A 17,387-nucleotide genomic window follows, 5' to 3' on the forward strand; every position below is an offset into this window, starting at 1 on the left:
AATACGTGCATGGGTTATGTGCGACGATAAAAATGCGATGAAAGAGTCGGATACTGCGAAAGGAAAGACGTACGCGTAGTCGGAATGTACGTGACGTATTGTACGATATTTCGGAGCAGTTCTATAGAATATTTCCCTAGCAACAATCGCGCGCTTCCGTTCTTCTCAGGAACGTTTCAGATATTTCAAAAATTTTATTCTTCTTTAATTGGAGCAAATTCAATTTCAACTTCGCTGTTAAATATTCTGAATAAACTGTAATTTTTGCATCGTATATTACACGGAACTTGAATATTTCCATGTGCAAATAACTAAATGACATCCTAACAAACTCTAAATTAAAATTCTAGATTTTTACGTCGGAACGGATACTATGGATAACGAATTTCAGTCGTGCGTTACCAAAAATTGTCTTATAATATAGCCTTTGAGCTCGTTTTCCCGAAATATAAGAAACAAGTACCGGTTAGAACGAAAATAACGCGTCGATTTAAGGCAATAACTTTCGTATGCAAGAGCAGTGCACAGTCTGGTCTGGAGTTGGTATCCCGACGCTATTACCGTTTACCGATACAGAACTGTATAATATTTCGCGTTGCGGTCCCTTGTACGTAACGTCCGCAGAGAAATATCTTGATGTCTTTACGACTACCACGAGCCCACATTACACCATATTGTACATCGTTACACGATGCCTACACTGGTGCAACACCTGCGTCACATGAAAAACTCGGCTAGTTCGATCAGAGCAACGTAACTTTGAGGTAGCCTATTCGTGGATCGATTCGGTGGTTATCGGATAATATCGCGGAAACTTTTATTTTACACCAACAACTTACTCCGCTCGCCGATCGTTCGCTCGTTTAACATTTCGCTCGTTCCAGAATATCTCGACGTTCGTCATCTTCGATTCGAAATGTTCACGTTGTTACGTGTTTCGGCCGATCTTTCGCCAAGTCGATGATTAAAAGGGACGTTTAGCCGGATTAAGGATTCCAGACGAATATTACCGACGAACTTGTGCAAAGAGGTTCCCTGGCGTTTGGCCAGGCATCCAAAAGCCCTTACGCCGCTGCATTCGTCATCGTAATCGTTCGAACACGACCTTACGACGGCTTCGACTTTTCCGCTATCACCGAGCATCGTACACTGTCTGCCTCTCGTATTCGAGGATTCGTTGCCCTGCCATCCATATGGATGCGACTTGTACGCTTTTTCACGTTCGAGCTGCGTGGAATGGATAACCGTTGCGTCGCGTCGCGCTGATACAAAGACGCTGCGCTAGAAGAAAGAAAAAAGCGAGAATGAGACCCGCTGGGAATCTCATTTATGCGTTCGTCGATCGACCCCTTTGAGGGTCTTGGCGAAAAAGTACACGGTCCAGAATTTTAATACTTGAAAAATACACGCCGAGGAATAAGGAATCTTGGCGGAAAAGGAGAGAGAGAGAGAGAGAGAGAGAGAGGAAAGGGGGGGGGAAGAGATGGAAGGAAAAAAGGTGAACAAGTACGGGAAACCTTTCGCTTGCGATATATATAGATCTGGATGATAGGATGAGATCACGTAGTTACGCGGGGATGTGAATATCGTAATAGCTGGTTGAGGAAGCAAAAATCCCCAGGATGTTTGAGACAGGACGGGATAGCGCGGCGCGGTGGCCGGAGAAAAGAACAACCTGGTCTGGACGTATAAAAATGACAACGGTTCGTAATCTAGCGTGGCTTTTCCGTACAATGATAAGCAATCTGGAAGCAGGTTTTCTACCGTGCAACCATATTTATCTGTGTTTGAAAATAGGGTGTTTGGTGCAAGGTAGACTCTATGAATATTTTTGCGTTATTTTCCGTAGATACAGAACTCCCCGTGGAGAACGATGAATTATAATAGAATATATATACATATACGTAGAGGTTGGTAGATCAGTTGGTCTGGATTATTTCTGATATTTCAATGGGAGAAAGGTGATTCTTGCGTTTTGCGTCGAGCAGCGATTCCTTGGCAGTTGATAGTCAAAGTTTTGCGAAGATTGTTGGTAAAAATCGCGCGAAGAATATAAACGTGAAATATGCATTTGCGACTGTCGTTCATTTTCTCAGTGTGTGATTCAGTTGCCTCGATCGTGTATTCCAATCGAAATCTCAGAAAGAAATGGAAGGAAGAAAGCACGGATCGTAAAAAAATTGTGCTTCCAAATGGCTCGGAAAAGCTGCATTCGAAGCAGCAGCCACGCGCGGCTGCGGTTGTAATCCGCAGTTCGTGTGCGAGCACTCCGCAGGAAGAAACAGTTTTGCCGCGTCTGGAACGTCGAATCGATATTTGTTCAGCCCTCAGCCCGAGACGATGAGCGCGTTCACGATTCACTTCGATTCACAGGGCACTTTGTGTTACTCTTTTGCGACCGGATTAGCGTTGAGCACGCGTTGCCTGTTTTCACTCAACGCTGTTTTTCTTCCAAAGCTACCACGGCGCAAAAATTTCTCGGGGCGATTCGATCGGTTTCCGAAGCGTTTTCTTTTCATACGTGTATGCTCCTCTAAAAATAGTTTCTTCGATTTGAAATTTCTCAGGGTTAAGTCGTGCTTCGTTCTTTTTGGGAATCGATCTGGACGTACGTACAAGTACGTAACACTTTGATATTTACGTTGAATTTCGATGGTTTGGAATTAATTTTGAATGTTTCCACTCGCGTTACACAATCTTCCATGCCAAAGAAGTTATATCGCGAATTGTTTTCCGATCGTCGATCGTTTTCGTTGCTTCGCTAACGAGCGTGAGAAGCTGTAGAGAATATCGCAGCTGTAATTTCTCTATGAATCTGCTGGATTAGCAGCTTTATCGGCAAAGCGATCTGTTCGGTATAATATATAAGCGTAGGCGTATGACCAGGATTCGCGTGATGGTGAATTAGTCGGCTCGTTAACCTCTCACGACATTTCTTTATCTTCGATTCTTCCAGGACACTTGTAACTTTTGTTTGTAATGAATATTTCGCGAAAATTCCAGGTACCCGATAGAAATAAAATAGTCACTGGGCGACGCGACAGCTCCTTAGGGACAGGACGATTTCGAAATTAGGTAATTCATTTAGAGGTCTGCCATGGGCACGGCTTCCAGATGACGACGATCGCCTCCTGGCCCTTGCGCGTATTCGAACCCTTGATCGTTCCACGTGACGGCCGTCTAGTTGCGTAACGCAATCCAAACACGTTTCGAGTAATGAGGTTAAATATGGAATATAATTCGCTAACACGCGCGTACGAATTACGAGCTGAAACTACGAGAAAGAGCTTTCACTCTGAGAGTAAATTTACAAGGTAGACGGAAACTTTTCCTTTGTAATCGAACTTGGCCTCTGAATAGAAATTTCCAACGTATTTCACACTGTATCGTTGGCGTGCACCTAGCCTAAGGATAATCCTTGAAAGTTGAGACGACGAGTCTCCGGTTGGATTCGCGTCTTCAGCGGACGCGACGTTTCGAACGAACGCGAGAATTATCGATCGTTATCGATCGTTGGCCGCGGGCAGGGATCGCGTCGCCCTTCCTGTTGCACCGTTGCGCCGTTATGCCCGTCCACGGAGATAATAATCGACGCGGCTCCTATTATTCGTATCGTCGCTGGCCGATGCGTTGATTTTATTCTCGCGGCGTGGCCACGATGCCCACCGTCCGAACTCTGGCAACTTTGCTCGTCCGTCACAATCTCCTTTACTTTTTATTTTTCCAGAGGCTGAATGCTGCGTTGGCGAAGCCGCTGCCGAGGCGTGCTGGGAACCTTGTTACTGCGTCCTCCTCCAGGACGAACAGACCCTCACGGCTTACAGAAGCGAGGATATGGCAGTGAGTAGCACACCTTCTCTTTCTTTCCTAATATTCCTTCTATCTTCTTTCGATAGCGAAAAGCCCGCTGCCCAATTCGGCCGGATTAGCCAGCCTCCCTTTCCTTTATCGCGATCCGTAAGAAGCGGCGCACGAACGCATCACGTCATTGGCATTGCTAGTATTCGCAAACCTATCGCCTGCAATAAACTTGTTCGTTCTTAAAAACGTATTTGCTATTCTATTATCTTTTAATTTTATTCTACCGCAAATCGTTCTATCGTTCGATTATTATTCTGTCTATATATTGATTTTGGCAATCGTAGCCTTACTGCATTTCAATTCTATACACAATGTGTATAGAACTACGTTAAGAGATATTCTCGTGCTACCACATAATTACGATATTTGTACGGTAGTTTACAAATTTTTTATTTATCCTTGTGATTTCGATATTAATCCTGTTTCGAGGAGTAAAAATTTAATTAAGTTAATTCAATTAAGTTAATTTTTTAGCAAACAGCGTTGTTTCGAAAGAAAAGAAAAAATCTTACGATTAAAATCACTTCGATGTTAAATCGATGGTTTTTCGATACGTACTAGCACGATTTGTACTGCTTTCAAATTTGCTCGAAACTCGAAACGCGAAACTCGATTCGCAGAATCGGTAGCTCGCCTAATTCGCGAATTACGCGTTCGAGCAACGTATCTCTGGCCCGAAGCGAATTGTCGGAATAACGATGGAACGTTGGCGGCCGTAATCCGAAAGTTATACTTACAATTAACATATTTAGAGGGGGGGGGGGGGGTAAGCAACGCCATGGTCGTTCAGAGTTGTTCGGTATCGACGTTTACTCGCAGAAGTACCGCGCGTTTTATCGCGTTCACGCATGTCAGCGGTATCGGCTTTACGAAGCGAACGATATCCCAAAAGCGGCCGGCGAGTACATATAGCGAGAGACGATAAACAGACGTCGAGAGGCGTCGAGGAATGAAATAGGACGCTTCTTGGAAGATGACGACTTGTGTGGCCGAGCAGTCATGGCACAAAATGATCGACACTCCGATAAAACAAACGATTCCCCTTCTCGGGATTCGTCTAAGAGCCGAGAAGATATCGCCGGGCGAACGACGCGACGCGACGCGACGCAACGGTAGCGAGTTAATCGGGTCGAAAGTTGTGTATATCCTGCAGTCTGTAGGTAGCCAGGGGATTTAATGAAAATTTAGTATAGGAAAATCGTGCGCGTATCGGTCTCTACCGTGTTTCTCCCTTGTTCTGTATCGTGCGCTACGGAAGGAGGCCGAGTTGCGTTTGATCGTACGCTTGGAATGGCAAAGGGATGGCCAGCTTCTAATTCGATCAGCAAGTTTATACACAGCCTGACGTTTGCACAGCCAATTACTTTCGAGACTTCTCCGCTAATCTCCACCAAAATTATGGAAGGCCTGCAACTGAAAGCGGTTGCCGGCTATTTACAAATCGAAATTCGTACGTCAACGACCTTTTAAAAATTCCTCGAGGTTCTCGTTTGAAATTTGTCTTTTTCTTTTTATCAATCCTTGCAACGTTTGCTGGTCAGGAACGTCGAAAGAGAGCGACGGATATAGTCGATGGTCGCGCACCTTGATCGACTGGGAACGAAAGAAAGGAAAACGATATATCTGCGTATATTCTTGCGGACGCGAGTACGTATTTTTAGACGTCGACGTTTCCGCTTCCGCTCGCGCGCTCCGCAGAACATGTTCGCGTTAAGCGTTCGCCTTATTGCAGCCACCGCGTTGCAAACGCAACATAGTCCTTCAGGGAGCGAGAAAGAAACCCGATCTAAGTTTCGTTGCGAACTTTTGTCACAAACCGCTCTCTGTTCTGGACGTAGACAAGCGACCGCTTGCATGGAAGCTTGCTTAAGCCAATAACTTTCTGCCAGAGTTACTTCCACTGTCGTTGCTTTTCTTGCGTTTTCGTGCGTTTTCTTGTAGCTTATTTTCTTTTCTTACCATCTATGCTGCAACTTACGAACTCTGAAGTTCCTTCTCCGCTGCACTCAATTGCGCGGTATAACGGTAAACGTCGACTACCTTTCTTCTCCTTCTTGTCCTATCCTTTAGCTTTATCTCAAGGTAAAACAGGAGGCGAAAGAAGCCGCGAAGATAGAGGGAAGATAACACGGAAAAATTCTCAAGCATGTATGAATCTGTTCGTTGGCGTATAATTTCTCGTGGAACGAACGAAAGTGGAAGCCGAGGAACGACGAAGATTTCTCGTTGCGGATCCATTTTGGTCGTTGGCGAGGTCCCCTAAACGTGTCCCGTATCCGTCGATCTCTTTTTCTCTGTCCCTCAAGGTCTTAAAGTACTTATCGCACTGCTTGAAACCACGTTGCCTCCGAGATGGGCTAATTTTTTAAATCAGATAACGAATCTTCTTCGGAGTAATTACTCTTGGCGTGAAGAGTTCCGTGTCCACATTCCTCTCGTTGTTTCACGCGGCAAAATGTTTTTTGCACGTCTCCTTTTATCGAGTAGAATGGGAAAATATTCTAGAAAGGTAGTTACGATGGTAACTAGTACCGTCGATGTTCCAGTGAACGGAAAAAGCGTGTTGTACGGTTGTTAGAAAATATTTAAGCGTGTCGGCGAATCGTTTTGAAAATGCAAAATTTCCGAGTTCTTTTAGTTTCGTTTTAACACCTATTTTTAGCTTTTCTTCCCTTCTTCGTTTCCTCGTTTTCTCGTTTCTTCTTTTCTTCCGCAGGATGTATTCTTATTTAGTTGCGTTGTCGTGTGCCACGATGGTCAGTCAACACGAGTAAAATGTTAAAATTCAGAGCCTTCGTAAATTTATCGACCTTGGTTACTTTTATGAATCACAAGCAACGTATAGCGTATCGTAGACACATCCAGAGGTAATAAAATCTCTTCGAAGCAAAGTCGCTGATCCTATCGGAATTATGCCCGTCCCTAACATCCGGATATAACGTTCTTTCTACTTTATCTACTCGAGGCTTCCCTCCGATATGTACAAAAGAGTAACCGTTAAGGTAAGGAGAGGATTTGGGGAGAACAAAAAGTTAAACTTTATTTACATGTTAATTAAATTTAGCTTTACACGTGGATTACTCTCCGAAGGGCTAGTAGACACTCACTCGCCCGCTGTTTTTCTTTCTAGTCGCTCTTTTGTCTCAACGGAGACCTGGGTCGTCTTGCGACGCTCGCATACACTCTAAGGGATGCACACGCGTGTCTGCTCGCTCTGCGCTCCCTCACTCTCACACGTACGATACAAATGTACTATCTATTTAACAGTAACGTCGTACGTAACTCGTACGTAATACCGTGAGGATGTCCGTCGTTTTCCACGCTCGGTAAACATCCACGCCTGTATCAAATACACTTTTCACTCTGACGTGGTCGACGTTTTTCCCTTTGCCTTCGTCGGTGTCTGACTTTCTCGGTCGATTCTTCGAACGTCTCGCGTTTTTTGGCAACTGTTCGCCCCCTACGATCGAGCCCTTGTTATTACTAAATCAAAACCGACGTCGAGACTCTCTTTCGCCTTGTCCCAGCTCACGTCCTTTTCTCCTTCCTTGTAATCACATTCGCGGGGTTCAGGAACACGAGACCCTTCGTTATCCGATGCTGAACTCGCCCTCAAGGAATAGGGTTAACGGCGTACTTTCGTACGTGTGCAGACGCATGTGTGTTCTTTTCTCCTCTTTCTGCTGTCTGGATCTCTGAAACGGTTCCTCGCATGTCGTACCGAATAGAATAGTCAGCAAGTAGAGAAAGCCTGTGCACGATCAGCCTAGTACCGTTGTGCTTTACGAACACGGCAGTTCGATGTTCTATGAATTAGATTCCATCGAAACCGAAGATTCTTAGATTTTTGTAATAGTTGCGAGTTAATGGTCTCGCTTGTTCTTAATTGTACCGTTACTGTGCTTTATGAATTTCTCAGCGGATGTCATTCCTGTAACTGGTATTTATCTCGTGTGGGAGATCTCTTCGGTTTAGCAATTTCGCGTAATCCTTGGACGGTATAGTTACAGCTTTGTTGGGAATTTTTCTAGGTTCCACGATGTAAACGATCTTACCGCAACGTTTTTTGGATAGCTTAAAGTTATTACAAAATTTGTCTTACTCCTGAACAGAAAAATGTCATTTATCGTTTTGCGCTGAATATTTCGCGTATGTTTCTTCTTTGGGAAACGTTTACGCTGTGTTGCTATCGGACAAAGTAGGTTCCTTTTTATTGCATTTTTATGAAGTAAGCGATCTTTCGCTCGATCAGGACGAAGATGAGAAAGTTTTAAACGAACGCTTACTTGTTTCCTGACCACGTGACCATCGTACCACGCGTCATAGGAATTGCACGATTTAATTACAACTTACGATTCTCAGCAAACACGTCGATTAAAATCCGTTGATTAACCGTATCTTCGATGCATAAAATTCAATCGAGAAATCAATAGGAATAACGAATACGATACGAATATACAATGAGAGTCCTCCTTGATGCAAGTTTTACAGGTTTCCAATAAACAGTAAACCGTAAACCGGGCATTATCTGCATTTTGTATCGTATTTCTTCTTCCGTACGTTATCTCCATTTCTCGAAAGTATCTGCTATTTTATCGTTGTTCGGCGAATGGTAGGAAGTTTCTCTTCCGCGTGTTAAGGTGTTAACGATAATGATCGGCGAACTGGGATGGGTTGGCGCAGATAAAAGCAAACAATGCGCAATGGAAAGACTTCGATATTGGATTCGAAGCGCGAGTATACTGTGGGGTTTCTTAGTAATTCCTAGGGATTTTACTTTTGTTGTTGCCTCGTGTTACGAAGTCTGATAAGGTTACAGGTAGGGGATTGTCTTGCCTCTGTCTATTAGTAGCGGATTTCTCGATGCCGGATCAAAGATCAAAGATCTCTGGTGCTCTTACTCGTACGCGATCAGCCGAGGAAATGCTAGTAGAAAATGCACGCAAATAGAACATACGTACCCGAACTACGGAATATACCCGATTAACACGTATGGATTATAAGGATTTGAAAAGAATGGACGAAAATATCGAACGTATATAGAACTTATATCGCGTAGCGAATAAACGATCGTAACGGTATTATTAAGTAAATTATACACGATCCGTCTAAAAAATAACGAGACTATATTTGTAGAAGCTTCTCTCCAGTTGGATAAATAAATATACGAAGTCAGGCCCGTAACGACTGCACGTAACGCGAAAAATTATCCGCACGCACGAACGAATTAAACTCTTTCCACGTTGAAACCGAGAAATCGCCGAAAATATCTCACGAACAATTCCAGAGGCGCTAAAACGTGCTACGATATCGAGGACACAGGCGCGTCGCGATATTTCTTCTCGGATCCAGCGAGAATCCGCGCGTGCCTCTCCTTTCCGGGTCTGAATTCTTTGAATTTGACGCGTTCATGTTCATACTCGTCACGTACAAGACAAACGGCACGCGAGTAAAAAATGCAACCTTCTCCATTCGAATCGTTCCCCAGGGGTGAACGAATGGGTCTCTGTATTAAATCGTATCCCCCGTTCTCCGAGTTTCCTCCCTCCTTTTCTTCCTTCCTTCCTTCCTTCCTTCCTTCCTTCTTTTCCTGTCTGGCTTTGCGAACGTGTCCCTTTCAAGACGTGAGGGGAATACGACTGGTGTGATTAAATCTCGCTATCTCGTTCTCCCTCCCTCGCAGTTTGCTCCTTATCTGTCTTTGTCCGAGTGCCTTTGATTCAGCGACTCTCTCCCTTCCTCCCCTCTCTCTTTTCTCTCGATGTCTTGCGTACGAGGATGCGAGTGCCCGGTTCTACGCTTTACCGTTTGGTTAAGGAAGTATCGTTGAATCTTTGACGGGCAATTTAACTTCTGAAAAGATTGCTTCGAATCGAACGAAGCTGTATATACCGACTACTCTGGATAACGAGCGAATCGTGTCTTTGCAACTTTATCTCTCTCCTGCTCTCCTGTTATTTGTTTTCATTTCTTGTTTGCTGGGGCAGGTCTGTGAGCTACAATTATACTTACGGTATAGGTAGGCCTTCGCGACGCCAAAAATTCCCTTTAAAAAAAAAAAAGAGAGACAATTTCACTAATTGCGAGTATGCGGTAGTTCAAAGAGGAGACAGATATATTCGCACTAGCGTTTCGAGTTTTCACTAGCAGTCTGAACGAGCTTTATGCAGTTTGCTTTCTATTTAATCAACCTGACCAACCTGGGGACTTTTTATTCCGCTTATCGTACGAGAACGTAACGACTACTGAAAACGAGACGACTCGGGTCGAGCCGGAGGATTCGAAATTCGAAATTCGACCGAGTTGGCCTATGTAGCTCGTCCGTCTTAACCAAGGGGCTGAAAGTGCCTGTTCGTCTGCGTCCCTGTCGACCCTTATCCCGGACAGTCGTCAGTCGATATTCCCTTTTTTGGAAGGTGAGGACGAGTCTTGCGATGTTCGAGAGCGTAGGGCGTGCACACACGCGCGCGAGAACCCCTTCTTTTTCGTCTCTCGCCTCTTCTTGTTAGTCTCTTTCGCGGTGACTCAGGGTGCTAGAGATAGGACCTATCCTTCTTTCGGTTGATCGTAAAGGGAATCCAACGTGAATTCGGAGGAAGCCGGTTTCAGCCAGAGGATAAATCGGCTTCACCTTTTCGCCAACCTTTCGACCCCTTTTGCTACTCGAATCGCTCTCGAGAAGCGTGGAAGCGGGTTACTTCGCGGATTCGAGAATCTTCTTCGACTCTCTGCGAAGGCAAACGTTCGCAAACTCGATTTTCCCTCGATACCCTGTTTTTTTTTTTTTTTTACCTTTTTCTTGGACTCGTGTGTTTTTCAAATTTCAAGAAAAATAGAGATTGCAAACAAAGCGCGAATTAAAGCGTATCCCTGTGAATATTGCCAAATTTCTCCGACATCGACTTCTCTGTTTGTCCAGGTGAAAGGAACTATCGGTGGAATTGCTAGCCAGCGCCCGATATACATTCGGCAACCCTTGGTAGAATCGTTTCTTCGCAGATCTGAATGGCCAAACTCGCTGACGATCGTGAAAGTTTGAAAGATCGTGGCGTTCCACGGAGCTCGAAAGACGAGGGTTTGAGTTGCATAGAGAGATAGTTGAGGCAGAAGGGTGCATTTATATGGGGTTAGGTTGGACGATCGACGACGCGGGAGGGTAAAATAAACAGGCGGCGCGTTATCGAGTCAATGAAACGGCGCGAGACTTCATCGTCCTCTTTCATAAGTTTTTCCTTCCATTTTACTCTCCTACGAAAGAAAGCAGATGTTCGCGAAATGGAAATATTCCTCTGCGGTATATCAGACGGCCAGCGTCGTAGTTTTCGCGCGAGCTGATTATTTGTACGAAGGCTTGTTCGTCGATACTTTAGCACGTTGCATTTACGCAGGTCCGAGATTGAAAATACATTAGACGCTTTTCGTTCCTTTCTCGATCGTTTCGAAGGTACGTGTCGCGCAATAGGTACGCGCGTTTAAGGAACGGCCGAATTATTTTTACGTTGGTCGTTCTCCTGAATTATTGGCGTGGCAAAGTGATTCCGATGAATCCGCGGCATTGACAAAGAACGAAAGAAGGAGCCTTCTTTCTCTCCCTTTTTCTGAAAGAACGTCTCGTCTCGTGGATCGTGGATCGCGAAGAAAGCGCTTCTTTTAACCGAACTAATTTCGGTCTGCGCGGATTTCAGTAAATGCCCAGCGGCGAACGAACCTCTTGACCCCAAGAGTTCGTTCATTCGTTTATTCGACGACGACGACGACGACGACGACGACGACGACGACGACGACGACGACGACGACGACGACGTAAGTCGAAAATGACGGAGAGAAAGATAATGACGAAGAAGGGGAAAGATAGAAGAATAGGTTGGACAAAGTTATAACAACGTGAAATTGAAATTCATTGTTCGTTCGGAGACATTCAACGCGTTGCTTGACCTTTCAACCGAAACGTCCTCCTTTTTGCCCCGTTATTAAGGACACGAACAGTCCGCGGACAAATGCGGCGATTACCACGGCCCGTAATTGAAGGAAACGAGTACATTTAACGACGTCGTATTTTAAGGTGCTGGAAATGTAGCAATTGTCGCTTTCGAGCGACGGTTCTTTAGCAATGGAAATCGGAGGATTTATCGATCGTTAACGCACCGCCAGCGTAAGGTTTCTCTAGATACCTCGGGCCGTTCTTTCTTCGCGGCGATCGTGTACCTACCTGTGGAAGAACGATCTCTTTTCACCGCAGAGTGCCGAAATAGCGTCGGATTAGGTGTACTTCGACATCGTTCGAAGCTTTATATAACAAGGATAATTACAGCACTAGGTTAAATTTAAAAAAAATTAGGTTTTCTTTGATTCTCGATATTCTCGGTCAATGGATGACCGAGGAAGTTTGGGAAGGTAATCGACGAGCACGTCTATCGATTCCCCGGGCGGAGTCGGAATTTGTGCTGGTCGAGAGTCGCATAGCCGAGATTCCCCGTCGAAGTTACACCTTTATCGTATAATCCGATACAATGACAACGTTATTGGCTTCGTTGGAGGGACGACACGAGCTAGAAATTCACCAGTTGCTCCGGCTCCCTGAGCAGCTCTTCGAGGAGTGCCTCGTTAGAGATTCGTGCTTTGCTTCTCTCGTCTCCGCTCCTAATCGTCAGCCCGTATCGCTCTCGAAACCTCTCTTTTCGATGAACTTAACCGCGGTGCGCTCGGCTACTTGCTGTAAACGCGCAAAGCAGCTTTACTGGAAATTTTCACTTTGTCCACGCGCGCTACGTCGTCAAACGAGTACCTATGGTTTAGACTCGACCATCTCCTTACTAGTTTCCGTGATAGACGTTTATCTTATTCGCCACCTAAGAAATAAACTTTCTCTCGTATTCCCGAAGCAGTGAATTCTTTAAACTTCCACGATATGCTTTAACGATAAACTTTATATACCGTATAAGACGATTGACACGTAAAAAATACTTTTATCAGGATAACTTTTTCATCTGGTTCGAGAAATTTGCATGTTTATTTCGCGATCCACCGGTATATTTATATCGAGCGTTCGTAAGATTCTTCTGCTTCTGTACGCCTTCGGCAACATCTTGAAACAAACGCAGAAGTCGAGAACCCCGTACGGTATTACTCGTATCGATTCGAGGCAGATACGTTCGTATAGCCTGCAATTTCGTCGAGCGTCCCTTCGTGCTTCGTCCTTTTTCTTCTTTCTCCTTTCTCTTTCTTTTTTTTTATGAAAAAAGCATTCTGTAGATTACGTCGAACCGATACGAGTTACGTCTGTGTCGGCCTTTGATATCGCGTGACGAGATTGCAGATTTCCACGTAGGTAAACTGTCGCGTAAAAGTTGTCGAAGACGTCGACGCGTTCTTTATTACGGATACGTACAGAATCTAAAGCTAGACTCGTAGGATTAGATCGAAGTGACTCGAATCGTTTTAGATTTTCGTTTCGACGTCTTGAAGAACTATTTCGTTATTTAGTTTAGAATATAAGATCCTGCGAGTGAATTTGGTGGTGTAAATAACAGTTTTAATCGTAGATGATACGATGATATATATATATATATGTATGTATATGAAAGAACGTGACATCATTCTATCGATATTTTAAATACACGAATGGATTCGCGTTATTATGTGAAGCGTTTGCTTCATCCTCGAGACATCTTTAACTTTCTCTTTAGTTTAACGAAACTGCACTGAATCGGCACTGAATCGGCAGTCATTATACGCTGTTTGCCACAGTATCGATCACAGAAGAGCGTGAAACGAAGCTCCGAAGAGTGTCTGGTTTCATCGACGTCGAGTTCACACGTTCGAACGAAACGGTTCACGCTCGAACGGGGCAGCCATAAAGGAATAAGGAATATTCGCGCATGTGGAAAAGGCGGCGTGTACCTGTTCCGTTACCACGGACAGACTCGCGGCACGTGAATCGATTCCAGCGTTACTGACGGATCGATTATCGACGGAAGATCGTAACGCGTACGTTCGGATCGGTCGAATCGGAACGGGTCGATCGCGTGGATCGAATTAGGTAGCCACGGTGCTGCTCACGGACAGACGCGTGCACAAAGATCGAACCGAGACGAGCGGGAGGGATCGAACGGAAAGCAAATCGTATCGCGAGAAGAGAGTCGACGATCGACGATCCTGTACCGACCGAGTCCGAGATCGCGAGCGTCCCGATCGCCACAGCGTTCGAAAAAGATCCAGCTTGTTTCCGATGGCGGTTGGCAGTTTCTCGATCCTTTTTCCGGTTTATATGGAACGCTTTTGCGTTCCTGAAGTACGCGTATCGTCGATACGTTTACGAAGAAAAATAAGAGTATAAATAGAAGTAGAAAGTATAAATATCTCTTTCGAAAATCTATTAAAGATCGGTTTTTATGTGAACGCGAGGAACGGTTTATTCGATCATGGTAGAAATAGGGCGATAACGGGAAGAAAGTTGAGAAGCGCTGGCCCAAGTCGTTAACGTAACGCGCGTAACGTATAAAATATCCTCCGTTGGTTTTCTCGTTCGTTCGAATCGCGTAATCGCGTAATCGCGTTGGCGGAGCAAAATATTAAACCAGACTCGGTCTCGACGCGTTATACGTACCGAGTTTCAGAAGGGAACCTCTTTAAACGCGTGGTTAAACCGCTTCCTGGCGCTCGTTGCCGGGTATCGATTCCAGAGTCGTGGCGTGCGTCGCGTCTCGACGTTCCGTCTTTCCTCGGGGACGGTCGAGTTGTCAATCGCGATTTAAAACGAACACGAAACGCACCGAGATACCTCGAATTACGACCATAGCGATATCTTAATTTGGGCCTCGACTCGGAACGTTAATTATTCCCGTCGGCGGCCGATTAATTACGTTCCGCTTCCTTCCCACGTGACCACGCGTACAGCGTATTTGTCCGTCGTATAAAAGAATATCTGCAGCGGAAAAGCTAAACTCGGACAGGAAAAGCGGAACGATGATCCGTTCGGACATCTTCGTGCGACGTAGGCTGAACTTTTTATATTTGTAAAACGGGGCGTCGATGCGGAGTCGTCGACGGGGGTATATCCTCGAGACTTTCTCCCCAGCTTTGTAACGAAGGAAAGGCTAAGCACCTGTGTAACGCTCGAGACGGAATCGATCGATTTAACGTTTCAAACGGACAAAAATATTCAGCGAATAAATATTCCAATCGTAATTTACGTACGATTTCGCGATACTAAATTGCACGTTTTGCATACATAGGATAACGTACGGTGATAAGAGAAAGTAGCTTTTATCGTTCATCGATCCGACGTACGAGGTAGTTGTAAAAAATTCTTCAAACGACGATACTCGCATTGTATCGATACTATGTTTACGTTTCTATATATGTACACACGTACAAATACACACGCATACGTTTCAATCCATAAATTTAAAACAAAAGATCCGCGTCTCGTGCTTGATATTTTATTCTATCGTATCGTACGCGTCGAACAAGCTGCGTATTTTTAAATACGCAAAACTGACAATATTCGGGAATCGCGCATATCGGTTTAGCGATGAAATTTAGCGTCGAATCCGGAAGGATTCCCGAATCAGTCTGCATCTGTCGACGAAATTAAACAAGCGCAATTAGTAACTAATTTGTCTGTTTCCTTGGACGCAGCTGTTCGCCGGGACCGCCTGTATGTTCAAGTCTCGCAACAAGGTTTGTTCTCTATCAGTGTGCCTTCGAACGTTGTGTTTGTCCCTCTGATATGCTTCCGTTCCGTGATATCGTGTCTCGTTTTGCTTTATCCCTGTGTGTTTGCATAATTTGCACATTTTCTTGTCGTGTTTTTCACACCGGAGCCTTTTATAAATTTAGAATAGTCGAACGTCGGACGTGACAAGAGAACGGAACAGCTGAGATGGTTTTAATTTCGCGTTACTTCGATAACCGAAAAGGCAAAGATGATAATTTGAAAAGCATACGGAATTCGACTATATCGCAGAGGCAATAATACCTTGACGGGATCGATTCGTTTGAAAATGGTTATATCGTGCTGGAACGCAAGGCGCGTAAAACTTGGATAACACCTTAAACCCGCGTTCTCTTAATTTTTCGTTGCTAAAAATTGAATTCGCGGTGCAAAGGTTCGTGACTAATTGTTTTCTCGAGCCAGGATGACACGTCGTCTTTTCCGTTCGTTTCTTTCGTTGTCCGTCGAAGGACGTTGTTACTACGAATTTACCGAAACGACTGGCTACGCCTCTGGTCCCTTTGACTTCCTTCGAGTCTCTTCGAGTGCCCGCGTTCCCACCTAACGCAATTTTGTCCGCTACGATCCTCGTCGTTCTTCGCGGTGTTCTGGAAACTGTTGCCGTCGCGGGTCGCGTCGTTGCCCGCGAAGTTCGTCGTTGGAATATTATTCGCTTGCCGCGCACGTAGTTCGCACAGGCAGCCGTATCGCCAGTCTCTCTTCGATTCGCGATACGGCAATGGCAGAGGTGCGATTTTCTCGACGATAGAGACGTTCGTGGAATTAGCGTGGAGCGCCGTTGCTCGGATGGAGCGCGGCTCGCGGAAAACGGGGTCACGTATTCCCTGCCAGGCCGACGATCGAACGTCGTGGAAGAAGAATGCGAGTACCGATTGGCGGGATGGGGGATCGTTATACGCCAATGCCCAAAACCAATACTGGATTCGTGTAATTGGACGCGTTCGTTCGCGTCTGCCTGGTAATTACAGTTAACGCGATACGACTGCGACCGCATTCACGGCTTGTTCGACCGCGATCGATCGCGGACGCGTGCTCCTCCTTCCTTAACCGTCTTGTTGTCGGAATGTTCGGTGAAAGGTTAGAAGCAGCTATACTTTCTAAGACCAGCGAAACGGTAGGAGGTTTTTGTATCGTAGGAACAGGGATTTCGCGCGATACTTGGATCGCGGATTATCGCGCAAACTCGGCAATTATCGCGAAGAAACTTGGCGTTCTAAAAACGCGAATCGCCAAACTTCGATCCTCGCATCAACGAAATATTATTCGTTCGAGCCGCTCCTGCGAAGACCGCAAAACCGTGTTCGTGACTCACGCGCCTATCGCTGCCACAGCGTTTCGCCCAAAGCCAAGCGGTCCGATCGTCGCAAAACGTTCGTTTCGTGGAACGCGTGTGCGGCGAGAAATTCGTTAGGGGATGATAATTGGCAAATAATGGCGTACAACGTGGGCAGCGAGGCGCGCCAAACAAATGGAAATTAATAATTTCCCATCTTCGACCTCTGTTTTCGATCGATTCGTTCGTTCGTTTCCACCTCTGTTTCGAACGAGAAACGAATCGTGTCGAGAGAGAGAGAGAGAGAAGCGAGAGACGATCTGTGGATTTCACGCGCCGCACACCGCGTTCAACGAGCTCTAATTAGTGACGTCAGCGTGTCGTGTCAGGTCAATCTACGGTATTTTAAGACAAACTGGACACGGTGCAGTCGTCGTCCAGTTTGTCGCGAGTCGCGAACCGGCAGCTCCTTTTTCTCGGCAAACGAGACCACCTCTTCTTTCCATCGAAATCGAT

The 17,387-nt window shown here is 45.4% G+C and overlaps 1 protein-coding gene across 12 annotated transcripts in view; it reads left to right on the forward strand.

The window, feature by feature from the left end:
• The window catches only part of LOC117205875 (probable Ras GTPase-activating protein), a 253,178-nt gene that overhangs the window by 93,641 nt on the left and 142,150 nt on the right, over positions 1–17,387 (forward strand). For 8 of the 12 annotated variants that reach the window (XM_033444674.1, XM_033444681.1, XM_033444666.1 and 5 more), the window contains 2 exons: positions 3,728–3,840; positions 15,502–15,543. In XM_033444674.1, the coding sequence (XP_033300565.1) occupies positions 3,728–3,840; positions 15,502–15,543 (155 nt within the window). The remainder of the gene's footprint in view (positions 1–3,727; positions 3,841–15,501; positions 15,544–17,387) is intronic. The other 4 variants (XM_033444675.1, XM_033444678.1, XM_033444669.1 and 1 more) reach the window with 1 other exon arrangement.

Source organism: Bombus bifarius, unplaced genomic scaffold (assembly GCF_011952205.1).
Source record: "Bombus bifarius isolate JDL3187 unplaced genomic scaffold, Bbif_JDL3187 scf7180000007996, whole genome shotgun sequence".
Classification (NCBI taxonomy): Eukaryota; Metazoa; Arthropoda; class Insecta; order Hymenoptera; family Apidae; genus Bombus; species Bombus bifarius.